Genomic DNA, 14,628 nt, shown 5'->3' with positions numbered 1-14,628 from the left:
GTTTTTGTCCTCGAACATCAGCTCTTTGGAATTCGCTTCCTTCATCTTGCTTTTCTGACTCATATATTTTGCAATCTTTTAAGTCGTCAGTCATTCGTTACCTTGCTTTACAATCTTCATCTTTTCTCTTTCAGTAACTTCCAACTTTAATTAGTGGCTGCTTGCAGCCTTGTTGGAAGCAAAGATGTTTAAAAAAAAAAAATGCATTAAAATGCCTAGCAACTCCAGCTTCATTGTTCCCCTAACATGAAAAGCTTGACATGCAATTCTTATCAATCTGGTGGCACCTAGTTCTGGTTGAATGAAAAAACATTTTCATAACTATTGCTAAAAACTTTTTAAAAAAAAATTTTTTAAATGATTTAATAGTTTGATGAGTTTCTGTAGCAAAGTCGGTTAGCAAATGCAACTTAAAAAAAAAATTGATATTTCGAAAAAAAATCTGTATGCTCACCTTTTTTTTAAGCCTTCCCAGTTCTGTATAAGTTCAGGCAGTAATTTTTTCTCATATCTTCAAGCTTTAAATTAAACAATGAATTAACTGACTTGAGATCAGGCATTGTAGTTTTAAATGAACACACAAGGTCAGAAAAATTTAAATTGCCACTTATATAATTTAATGTTTTGGTTATCACATTAATTGTATAATCTGCCTCACTGCCGGCCATTTCACACAATTCAAAAGAAAAAGTACTTCTATTTGTGGTAGCAACTATGGTGTTTAGTGGCACTGTCAATGTGAAGATAACTTCCTGAATTACTTTCTGCAGTATGCATCATTTCTTCTCCAAGGTCTCCAGATTTGTAATGGCTTTATTATAGTAATCTTTCAATTCTTTTATTTCCTTGTTTTGTTTCTTTTTAATTGTCAAATCTTTGCTTTATTACTAGCATGTAATTCATGTCTTTCTTTGGTCGTTGAGTGTGTTTTATTTCATATTACTATTATGAACTTTACCAGATTTGAACTTATTTTTACAATTGGATAAAGCAAGTTCTAATCTTTTAAAACAACTTTACGAGTTTTGATATTTCAATTTTTTACCCTTCGTTTTATTGTTCTCACTTGATATATTTACTTCAAAATTATTTTCTGAAATAGGTGATTTAAAAATTTATACAGACTGAAAGAAGAAGAGGATGGTATTAAACAGGTTTTAAATTTAAATTTAAAATTCAAGCTGATGTACCAAATATCAGTCAAAGGTTAGTTTTTTTAAATTTATTTTATACCGACCAATTTGTCACAAAACCAAAAACATAAAATACACAAAGCAAGAAAATGTTATATTCTGTTTTAAAGGGTACTAGAAGCGAATAGAATAATTTTAAGCTTAGATAATTACAAAAATTTAACTGAAATATTCCCACAGCTAGATAAACATTTATTACAAAATCTAGCAGATATTTTATGAAAGTATAATCCTTTTACTTTTTAGTAAAACATTTTACTATGACATGAAAGATAAAAAAAATGGTCAAAATTTATTCTGAAAAAGTATGCTTTATGTACAAAAAAACTGTCAGAATTATGTCTACAGAATTTGTCACATGACTAAAGTGTCTACTAAAAAAAAAGTAATTTCATTTGGCACTTTTATACCTTATTACACCCTGTGAAGTAACTTTTTCTTATTGTCTTGTACTTTATATGGCTGTATTTAGTAAATGAAATTTAATAAAAGAAACCAGCTTATTTCTTTTTTTGAGCCCCAAAATGATATTAAAATGTACACAAGGAAAAGACTTTTGGGGTATATTTTGTATTTTCAATTTGGCAGTGCCCATTTAATTGAAGATGAATCTTAAAAAAAAATTTGTATATGTCATTTTCATGCCTAAATGCTATAAAAAAATTGTGAATAGCATCATTCGACAAAGTTGGCGCAATTGTCACACCCTAACATACATACATCAGGCTTGGACAGAAATGACATGCGATCACACGCTGTAACTGATCATGCTTATAACTTTTTTTCTTTAGAACTTGACCACAGCTGTTTTGATGTTTTAACAATTTAAACGCTATTAAAAAAATTGTTACCTTAACTTTTAATCTTCAATCTTTTCTAAAGTTTTTTATTTTACGCCAATGCTTTAAATAGAATAAAAAATTTATTACAATGATTATTTAAAATAAACACATTTTGTGTAAATTAAATCTTGTACTTAAATTTTTTTTAAGCTGGCATGAATTTTTTATGATAAATGTAAACATTTAAAACTATTTTTCCATGTCTTTCTAATAATCTTTTAAAAATTTTTTTCATTTTTTTAATTTACTTTAAATAAAGAATAACTTAAATTAAATCTTCCAATTGCAATGAAATGATTTAATTGCATTATATTTTTGATTCTATTTTTTTTTTTTTTTTTTTTTTTGCGTAACTTTAATAAAACATTTCAAAAGATAAGTTTTAAAGTAATTTATTTGTAACTCAATTAAAAACGTAGCAAAAAGTAAATTTTGCCGCCAGTAACAAAAAGTAATTTTTGCTTGAAGTTTGAGTTTTATTTTAAAGCTTATATATTTTCTTTTTTGTAAGGAATTGTTTTCTTTTTTCTTTAGTTTTTTGAATTTTTATTCTAGTTTATCGCACGACAAAATATAACGTATTACATAATACAATACATAATCTAATACATAACATAAGTCTATAATACATAACATAAAACATAACATAATTATGTAAATATGTGTAGTTATGTAAAATTATAATATATAGTATAACATGATTGTCATAACCTAACACATAAAATAAGTCTACAATACATAATATAATACATAACATAATTTTACAAAAAATAACATAATACTATTTTTATAACGGTCAGTCTGTAAGATCCATGGTTCAGACAGTGACAGTAGGCATAATTTAAAAGCAACTTTTCTGTCTAGCTTCATTAAGAAATATATCATTCATCCTTTTCATAAGTTATTAACACTTATTGTTCCTTCATATAGGTACTCGTTTTTCGTCAATGCAGAATATCGCAGTTTTGTTTATTCAGAGATACGTAGTATGGTAGACAAAATTATATCTTCTTCAAAATCTCAGGTGATACACAAGGACTCAGGTAATACAGATGTGGACAGCTTTAGTGAATGCAGTCATTCAGAATAACTTTCTCATTCAAAAAAGAGTAAAGTTGATCCTGAATTGTATGATTTGCAGACAGACTTTAAAACAGCTGCTTTAAGTTTAAGTTTGGCTGTTTAAGGTAGTTTAAGGCTGGCAGTAATGACACACAAAACATGAATTTAACTTATACTTGGCACTGTCCATGACAGAGCGTGATGCATTGCAATTCTGTAAAGACAATGACCATGAACATAACCTTTCGACAATGGCATTGATTGCTAGATAGTTGTTGGCTACTCCTGCGACAAATACTGAAAGAGTGTTTTCAGTATATGCGGTGATGATTAGTGATAGTAGGGTTCGCCTAAACCCAGAAACATTAAAAAAGCTGATATTTCTCAAATATAACATACAATCCTTATTACTAGACTGACCGAAGGCTACTTAAGCTATTGTTATCTGTGTTCAGAAAGTTACTGCTTTTATGTTTTGCACACTATAACTGCAGCGTTTTGTTTTTTGAACATTTGAAGTTGCAGTAGATAAAGCATTGCATGTTATTTCAAATAATTTGCAATGCTTTATCAAACTACTGTAGTTCAAAACTTTGGTTTTTTTCAACCTATTTGCTTCCAACAAGGCTGGAAGCAACCACTATTAGAGTTGGAAGTTACTGGTTCAGAAAAAATGAAGTTTATAGAGCAAGATAACAATTGACAGACAACTTAAAAGACAGCAAATTATGTCAATAATATTATAATATATGAAATATTATATTATATTTTAAATATTATATTATATAATATAATATTATATAAAATAATAGCTACGGTACTTTTCTACCATTAAAATTAAAAATTTAATTAACTGATTTTTTCAAATAAAAAAGTTATTTTGTGCTTAGTCATAATGTAAAATATAATTAAGAGTGAAGTTAAAAAAATTTCAAGTTTATTGCACATGCACCAAATTTATGAGATAAAGGACAAAATAGGAAAGGATCTGTTTCCTAAAATTCTTTGCAAAAATTAAAATTTTTGAACTGAAATTTTCATTGTATCATAATAAAAGCACAAATAACAATCTGAAACCCTGATCTAAGACAACATTCACAATTGTTTGCACCAAAATTGATCAAAATTGAAGGTTCTACTAGATTTAAATGTTTGATTAAGGTTCAAATTGTAGTCATACCCATTGTTAATCTTCTGGAAAAGTTTCAAAGCGTTTTGTCAAAAACATCTTAAAAATTATGGGAAACAATGAGCAGAAAAGTAAATTTTTTAATTTAAAAAAAAATGCAAACTAAGATAAAAACAAAAAAATATAACTATTAAAAATAGAAATTATTCTATAATTGGTTGTACTAGCCATCAGGCTAAATATATTCGTTTATTACATTAGTTCAACTATAACAAGTACTTATAGAAAATTGCCCCTCAGCAACTGTAGCTATACAAATCTCAAAATAAACAACCATTGTAACCCAAAATAATTGAAAAGTTTACTTTTTTGAATTTATAAATATTTTTATTGGTTTTCTTGTCAAAGTTTTGTCAATATTTCACTAAAATAAATAAATAAAAAATGCTTTTTTCACTTATTTAATGGTAGATAATTACTTTAATATTACTTTAATTTATTTGTGTTTTATCATTGTGAATGTAACTAATCAAACTAATAAAAAAACAATTGGATTAAAGGCAATCCAACCCAAACCCAAACTTTAGTTGTTACTGAACCGATCCAAACCCAAACAGCAATTAAGACCGAAACAAACTTGAACATTAGATTTAACTGAACTGGACCCAAACTATAAAAATAGGGTTCAATTTTCATCTCTAATTCCTATCCAAGCCTGATACATACATACATACATACATACATACATACATACATACATACATACATACATACATACATACATACATACATACATACATACATACATACATACATACATACATACATACATACATACATACATACATACATACATACATACATACATACATACATACATACATACATACATACATACATACATACATACATACATACATACATACATACATACATACATACATACATACATACATACATACATACATACATACATACATACATACATACATACATACATACATACATACATACATACATACATACATACATACATACATACATACATACATACATACATACATACATACATACATACATACATACATACATACATACATACATACATACTAATAAAAACTTAATTTCAAGTCACAGAATGGACTAAGAGTCCTAATCAAAAGTAATATATCCTAATGTTATTATTTGGCTACTATCTAGTATCACCTATAAGAGAAAGAGTTATATTTAATATAAACTTTAATTTCTCATTCATTATAATCAAAAAAAAAATCAAAGTAATGCAATTATTATTTAACTTGTTTCTCTGGTTTATATATCTAAAGATCATCTAAAAATAATAATAAAAAAAAAAATGTTACATAAAATAAAAAAATTTATTTTAACTATCTTAAAACATTAAACACTCAAAAACATTAAACTACATACAAATGAACATATGTACACACAACTGTAAGACTTAAATCAAGCATTACTAACTTGTCATATATATAACTAATACATATAAAAGGCACATATACTATACTGATTTTGTTATAAATTGTATACATGTATATTATGTAGTAAAATAAAACTGAATGATTAAAAAGTAACATCTTACTTGTTTTTGCGTTCAAACATAATTTTTGACATTACAGAGGGTTTTAATTGTAAGTGATCTCCAATCATTTCTTACTTGCATGTTGTATCTGTCAAACATGAAAATACTAATGGTTCTAAAACCTCAGAAGCTTCTTCAACAAGAATTGCAAACGGCTTTGTGCTACGAATTGCTTCAAGACGAGCAATACAGCCAACAATTGTACCTCCAATGACTGCTTTTCTTTCATAAACTCGTGTCTTTGCCTTCATTTTTTCCTCATAATAATTTTTTCTGAGAATTTTAATTTTAAAATTTCTAATTTCTTCTAACTTCAAAAGCAAAAAAGAAAACTCTTTTTCTAAAAGCTTACATTGATGCCATCTATCCTCTAAACTCATTTCCCAACTCCATTTTTCAGGTGGTAATAAAGGTTTTATCTCATTAGTTTTGTTTGATTCAACTTGATTAATTTGAGGGGTTTCTTCTTCTTCAATTTCATTATCATCTTTTTCATCTTCAAAGTATACATCTCGCAAATGTTGATAATTGGCTGGCTCATCATTTATATCATCATCATATTCAATTTTATCAAAACTTTCTTCAATGAAAAGCTCATCAGTATTAACTTCAGTGTCAACGCTGTCATCATTTCTACCTAAGTTATCTGAAAAATAGTTCTTACCTATTTCTTCAAGCTTCTTAGTAATATTTTCTTCATGTTTCTTATTATAAAATTCTTTAAACTCGTTATTTATTTCAAAAAGTTCCTTGACTTTATTTTCTTTATGATTTTTACTACCCTTTTTTTTAAATTCTGTATTAAACTTTTCTACATTATCTTTATCTTCTTCATATTTTCCATTAGTAACTAAAGAAATATAAGCTTTGTGTGTATTTATTTCACTTTTATTTGCATTTTCTGTTAAAAAAATGGTACTTTTATCAGTTTGCTCAACTTTTGAGTTAATATGATTATTTATAGGTAAAGCATAATATTTCTTAACATGATCTGAAAAATACTCGTGATCTTGCTTTTTCATTTCTTTGCATTGCTCCTTTTTTATATTTAGAGCTAAGCAGTTTTTGGGAACTTCATAATGGACTTCATTTTGTGATGCTAAACTTAAGCCATCTTTCATTTCACTAACAATGTGCTTATGATCCACTTTATTAGTAGCATCTATTAAACTAATTTTAATTTTACTTTTCATTGTGGCATTAACACTTCCATCATATTGAATATTATTAATTTGTTGAGTTTGATCATTTAAGTTAGATTCAATAATGGAGGTAGGGGAAGCACTACACAATTTAACATGATCATAACAATATGCAAACCCCTTTATGCAATCACTGTCACATTTTTCGCCGTTTCTTCTCTTAAAAATGCATTTTGGTTTATGTGTCTCACAGTATGGTTCATATTGCGATAATGCAACTTTTTTACAGTTACTTGTTAAGCAATATTTAAGATAGTGGCTCTCACAAAAAATGGCATTGGACAGAGCTAAATTCATGCAAGGTTTGTTTTGATTCATATATACACACAATAGATGTTTTGAGCATGTGTTTCGAGGAGCAATATCTATGCTACATGATACCAAATTTTCTTTTAAACATATGAAGCAAGCATGCTCTTTACAGAAAACCTGTGGTGGTATTTTGACAAAGTTACAATTTGCTACATGAAAAACAAGCTTCTCAGGCATTATACTATTTTCAAGATAAGTAACATTACTAGATTCAAATTTCCATTTATGATTGTGACATAATGGAACATTGCCAAAATTGCTTTCTAAATGAGAAAAAGCAAATTGGTTACACTCTTTTAGTGAGCATACTTTATTTATGTGATCTTTGCAATAAAATTTGCCACTTAAAGCTAAACTCACACAAGAAGTATTCTGATTATTTTCTTTAAAAGTACACAGTGGGTGATCGAGACAAGAGTTCCGTGGAGGGGAATCAATGCATTTATTTGCAACCAAATTTTTTTTAAGGCATACAAAACAAGCATGCTCTTTACAAAAAACTTGTGGCGATGATAATTTGACCATTTTACATTCATATGCTTGACAAGCATGTTCCTTGCATAGTAAATGGCTTTCAAGATGAGCTGAGCAACAAGATTCATGCTTGCACTTATGTTCATAGCATAATGAAATAGTTTTACTGCATACCATGTTATTACAATAATTATTGAAGGAACACTTAGGAAGAGGTTTGACTCCATTAATAAAATTTAGAATCACATCACAAAAGTCCATTTTATCATTATAGTGCTTTATACCATTCCACAGATTTTGAATATCACTTTCATTCAAGATTTTTTTAGACTCTTCTGACATCATATCATCCCAAACTGTTTTTAACTTCTCAAATTCATCAATATCTTTATCATTTAAAAACTCAGTCAGTTGCTTAACATTAACAATTAAGTTATGGAGAAAAAGTGCTGCATTATATGAAGCAATTTTCTTATCATTTTCATCAATTTGATCATGTGAAATTGGATAAACAAAAAATTCATAAGCTAACAAAGGAGACAAGGATTTTTGAAAATGCTGATAATCTTCCTTTTGTTTGAGAAGTACCTGAAGTTCATTTTTAATACAATCAACAAAAAAGTCTGATGATTGAAAGTTCTTTTCAGAGTATCTATGTAAAGCTGGTTCATCAGAGTTACCTATGCGTATCAAGTTAACATGGTGTTCTGCTTTAACCAAATCAGTAAGAAACTCATCTATAGCATGATTTTTATAAGAAAGAACTAATATTGGACGCATTCCAACAGTTGAATCAACAGAATTCCACAATTCTTGAATGATTAGCAATGCCTGAACAATTACAACACCCAAATAGGATTTACCTGTACCAGGGGGTCCTTGTGTAAGATGAACTGGTTCAACAAAAGCTTCTGCAAAACTTTGAAGCTGTTTGTTATCCAAAGTTGCACTTGATACTAGACTAGTAAGTTTTTGTCTAAGTTTAGCAGCTACTACTTCATCTCTTCTTATACGAATAATGGGATCTAGCTGACTTTGATCAATAATTAAATAAACTATCATCTCTGACATAGCTATGAGTAACTTGGGATAATACAAAGATTGTGTTGATTCACTTATCAAATTGTTTAACTTATGAGAAAAACCATCAAAATTTGTTATATCTTTTTGCTTACCAATATTCAACAATGCACCTGTAAAAAAATATTCATATATATATATATATATATAAATATTTATATATATATATATATATATATATATATATATATATATATATATATATATATATATACATATATATATATATATATATATATATATATATATATATATATATATATATATACATATAAATATATATATATATACATATATATATATATATATATATATATATATATATATATATATATACATATATATATGTATATATATACATATATATATACATAGATATATACATATATATATATATATATATATATATATATATGTATATATATACATATATATATATATATACATATACATATATATATATATATATATATATATATATATATATATATATATATATATATATATATATATATATATATATAAATATATATATATATATATTTTTTATTTTTTTTTTAGATTATTCACCTCCCCAAGGCCCGAGGGGGGCCACTACAGTCGAGGAGGCTACTCATATTTTTTTTTTTTTTTGTGTTTTTTTTTTTTATTATTTTTTTTTTTTTTTTGGTTGTTATTCGTGGTGCAACCCTCTCTCAACTCTTTAACTCCGAAACACGAACCTTGCCGAGCAAGGCCGCTGCGCGGAGAAACTAAGTTGAGCGCGGTACTTCCAGGGACGTGGTGGGAGTCGAACTCCGAACCTCTCGCTTACAAAGCGAGCGCTCTTACCACTACACCACTACCGCATTATATATATATATATATATATATATATATATATATATATATATATATATATATATATATATATATATATATATATATATATATGTTCATACATATATAGTCAATTTTATGCCACTAATAAATTTTTTTACACATTTCATGCATTATTAGGCATTAGTTTTTGAAATTACTATTAATTCTTTTCATAAAAATCCAATAGAAAAGAAATCTTGTGATTGGGAAGGCTGATTGGGAAGCTCATTCTGTCCAATATTAAATCATTCTCTAACTCAGTCAAATAACTTATATCAATTTTTTAAATATAAGTTTTGGATTTAAGGTTCAAGCCATTTTCTTTCGAAAAAATAAATGGCTTCCATTAGCCTATCCTATCAAAGGTGTAGCATGATTTTTAAAGATTCCAAATAAGCTATTTAAAATAAAAAAAACAAGTGTTTATTATATTCAAAAATTAACAATGATCAAATACAAAAAAGTCTAAATATCTTGCTTTGACGTAATAGGGAGGGGCTGTTTTGAAATTTTTCAAAGAACTCCGTGAATTCTGAGAAAGCTTTTGTTCAAATATTTACATTTTTTGCAAAAAAAACATTAAACTATTTGTAGTTAATCCCTCTATTTTTACAAAACAACTGTGGTACTCCAACAAAACAGCAATACACCTTAACACTACATCCAATATGTTTTACAGTCAATAATACACCCTATTTTATCATTCAAAGAATTTCTTTTAGACAAAAACAATCTTATCTTTTTGCCAACTTTAGCATTTATATTATTCTTATGACTTTTATCGAAGCATTTTAATCAAAATATTTTTAAATTATCCAATAGTGCAAATATAAACATACAAATAGTTAAATAAAAAATAGCATTTAAAAAAAATTAATTTCACTTGACTAATTATGAATGGTAGTGCATATATGTGCGATTGTGTGTATGTATATATATAAATTTATATATATACATATATATATATATATATATATATATATATATATATATATATATATATATATATATATATACATATATATATATATAGATATATATATATATACATATATATATATATATATATATATATATATATATATATATATATATATATATATATATATATATATATATGTGTGTATATATATACACACATATATATACACATATATATATATATTCCATCAACAGATGTAAAATATCAGAGTACAAACAGTGCCATATTGCAGATGGAGGTGCCCCAGTTAGTAATTTTGGTGTGAATTATAAGGCCACATTAAAAGCCTTCATTACAACTTTGGGTTTATTAACATTAATGAGGCAATTGCTATTAGAGAGTGTACCAAGTAGCATGTGTGATTTGAACCAAGTTCTTTAATCAATTTATAAAATTACTAAATCAAAAACTATAAAAAACAAAAAACCATTGTCATTACCAGGTTGTCTAAATCTGTTATTCACAATCATTTGTGGTCTTTGATGTAAGTTTTCTTCTGTTGAGTCTTGTGTCTCTTACAATGTTCACCAGACCTACATGCATTTTTCGAGTTTAATTTGAGTTCAGCTGTCTTATCTTGTGATCTTATGTCAATGGTTATCTTCCTTTAATTCATTAAGACTATAATAGTCACATGGTTAGCCTGAACATTTACATTCACAAGAATTCACCAGTATAAACACAGACTATTCTTTTATGTGCTTTTGTTCATCACCACTTTTCTCTTTGTTCTAAAGTGCTCTTCTTTATCTTAAGACTGCACTCTTTTTGATGTTATTTCTGATCACATTGACCAAGCCCTTTCTCTTTATCCTTTAGCCAATGTCATTGTTGTTGGATAATTTAATGCTCAGCACATTGGCTTGGTTCTAGTGTCAGAGTCTAATACAAATGTTCAACTTTCCAACTTGCTTTCTAGACAGTTCGAATCAATTGTCTTTTCTACTCAATTTGTTTCCGATCATGATCACTGATTGTAGTACGGACAATACACTTGTTACAGTCTTGCAGAAGTGTTTTCCAGAGCTATCATTTATACTTTCTATACTATTTAACAAGTGCTTATTGGAGTCTTTTTTTCTAACTTGAAATTTAGGAGAGCAATCAGACTCGTCTAAATACTGCCCCATTAGTCTTTTCCTAACACTTTATTTTATATTTTGAATCTAAAACTTATGATTTTGATCTTCTTGTTCTACTGATAATTTGTTAACAGTAATAACTGATCAGTTTTATTGTGCATTAGATAGATGTGTAAAGGTTATGGCCATTGTTCGCCACATTTCTAAAGCCTTTGATAAGTTTTGGTATGCTGGTCTTCTCCATAAGCTCTCTTCTTACGATGTATCAGGTAACATTTTTAAGATAATTGAAACCTTCCTTACCAATTGTAGTATAAAAGTTGTCCTCAATTGACAGCACTCTTCTTCATTCACTGTAACTTCAGCGGTTCTTCAAGGTTCTATCCTTGGCGATATACTTTCTTTAATTTACATTAACGATCTCTCAGAATGTCTTAAATCTGCTGATGATACTATCATTTATTCTTGTCTTGATAAGAAACCAAAACTCTCTGATAGCTTGGAGGGGTTATTTGAGCTTAAAGCGGATCTTACTTTTGCTACAGCATTTGGCTTTCAGAGGCTGATGAACGTTAACTTAGATAAAAGTCAATTTTCAGCTTATTGATATAGCAACAATCTAAATATTTAATCTATTCTAAATATTTAATCGTCTATTATAAATATTTAATCAAATCTACATCTTTATATAATTATAAATAATAATTTACTCGTTGAGTCATCTACCCTTCATCTTCTAGGCACCATTAATTTTGTTTAATAAGAAAAATAATAATAATAACAACATATGAATGATGCATTAGACGCACATAGATGACATTATACTAAATTAGATTATATACATGCAAACTTATACATATAATATATATATATATATATATATATATATATATATATATATATATATATATATATATATATATATATATATATATATATATATATATATATATAACAGGTGATGCGGAAGTTATCGGACAAAATAAAAACGTCAATAACTTATTTATAAATAAAAAAACAAACAACTATTACATTTTTTTTAAATAAAGCATTTATCTTTTAATAAAAATATATTATTTTTTATATGAAAAAACACCACCATCTGCAATTGATCTCAATTTTGCTCTGACGCCTTTCATATGCGACTGTAAAAAGTTTAAATCAATTTCTTGTAGTTTTAGTTTAATGTAATCAATCAAAACTTGCTCTGTTGAAGCTGGCTAATCTTCCTCGTAAACCTTCTGTGCCAAATGTCCCCAAAAATTTTCAATTAGTCGTGCTTGAGGCACATTTGGGGGATTGGATTCTTTATCAATTTAATAGACATATTGGTCCATCCAATTTAGAGAATCTTTAGAATAATGAGAACTTGCTAAATCTGGCCAAAATAAATAGTTTAAGTCTCCATGATACTTGTGAATAAATGGAAGAAGTTGTTTTTCTAAACATTCATTAATATAGATTGATGAATTGATCGCTACAGCCTTGGAAGTGCGAAACAATGGCTCGAACATACCACGGTCAGATATGGCTATCCACATTAATAATTTTTTTGGAATTTTCTCTTTTCCTATAAAACGAACACTTTCTGGGCATGTCTTTTTGTTGTTTGTGTAGTATCCAGAATTTGCAGGCATGTTGTCCCCTGCAAAACAAAAGTATTTTTCGTCATCAATGATTAGAAGCGATTTTGTGTTATAGAGTTGGTTAACTAGTTTCCTGCTTCTTTTCTTTGCCTTTATTTGTTGTTTTATATTAACTGACGATTTTATATTAACCAATTGTCGATTGATTTACACCGAATTTAATACCTATTTTTCTCTGACTGACCCCTTTTCGATTTTTGACAAGTCTCGTTAATTCGGCTTTCTTTTCTCTAGTCCAGGATGTCGGACGACCAGGGTACTTTCTATCAGAAAACGATTGAACAGTTTCAAGTCTTTTTAGGTTATCATATATTGTACTTCAAGCAAATCCTTCCTTTTCAAAATGATTTACGATTTTTTTTTTTTATATATTAGGTTTATTTATAAAAAACATTTTTAGTCGCTTTCGAAAAGATTTTTGTTCAGCTGCATTTAACCTCATTTTAAATAATTGTGTTTCAAATAATAAAGTTTATATTTTATAGAACGTTTATGCCTACGCATAAAACCACAAAAACTAATTATTGTGCTCAAATAATGAAATTAGGATTTGTCCAATAACTTTCGCATCACCAGTTATACATATACTCTTGAATGGTTGTCTATAAGTTTTTACCACAAAATGTCAGTTCAAAGTATTTTTTAATTTTAAAGATTGAAAAAAAAAATTTTTTTTAATTATTTGATAGACTGCCTACCCCAACCAAACCCTCAGTCAATGTAGCAGCACTCTGTTGCGAGTCAGGCTATTTGTCAGTTGATGAAGCAGTACTCTGTTGCAAGTGAGGCTATTTGTCACTTGATGTAGCAGCACTTTGTTGCAAGTCAGGCTATAAGATAGTCAATGTAGCAACACTTTGCGCATGTTTTACAGTTTAAAAAATATATATATATATATACATATATATATATATATATATATATATATATATGTATATATATATATATATATATATATATATATATATATATATATATATATATATATTTACTATCCATCCTAGAAATATGAATGAAACCATTTTTTTTTTAGGAAAAATTACTGTGTAATTCTGGTGTATTGTCTAAGTGTTAAAGAAATTAATGGTGACAATATTTAGATTCTTATAAAAGAGCTATTTCTGAAAAATAGACAAATATATCGTTTTTACTTGATTTTGGAG

At 27.2% G+C, this 14,628-nt stretch overlaps 2 protein-coding genes across 5 annotated transcripts in view; both read right to left on the bottom strand.

Annotated features, from left to right (window-relative positions):
- LOC136084818 (uncharacterized) overlaps nucleotides 1-9,007 on the bottom strand; it is an 84,817-nt gene extending 75,810 nt beyond the window's left edge. For all 4 annotated transcript variants that reach the window (XR_010640877.1, XR_010640876.1, XM_065805860.1 and 1 more), the window contains exon 1: nucleotides 5,827-9,007. Coding sequence is in view for 2 of the 4 variants with exons in the window: in XM_065805860.1 (XP_065661932.1) it covers nucleotides 5,827-5,894 (68 nt within the window). In the remaining 2 variants the exon portion in view is untranslated. The remainder of the gene's footprint in view (nucleotides 1-5,826) is intronic.
- LOC136084819 (uncharacterized) overlaps nucleotides 5,827-14,628 on the bottom strand; it is a 98,109-nt gene continuing 89,307 nt past the window's right edge. The window contains exon 6 of the mRNA XM_065805862.1: nucleotides 5,827-9,007. Within this exon, the coding sequence (XP_065661934.1) occupies nucleotides 5,898-9,007 (3,110 nt within the window). The 3' untranslated portion in view covers nucleotides 5,827-5,897. The remainder of the gene's footprint in view (nucleotides 9,008-14,628) is intronic.

This window comes from Hydra vulgaris, chromosome 09 (genome assembly GCF_038396675.1).
Source record: "Hydra vulgaris chromosome 09, alternate assembly HydraT2T_AEP".
In the NCBI taxonomy this organism is placed as follows: Eukaryota; Metazoa; Cnidaria; class Hydrozoa; order Anthoathecata; family Hydridae; genus Hydra; species Hydra vulgaris.
This window is presented reverse-complemented; position numbering and strand designations above follow the sequence as displayed.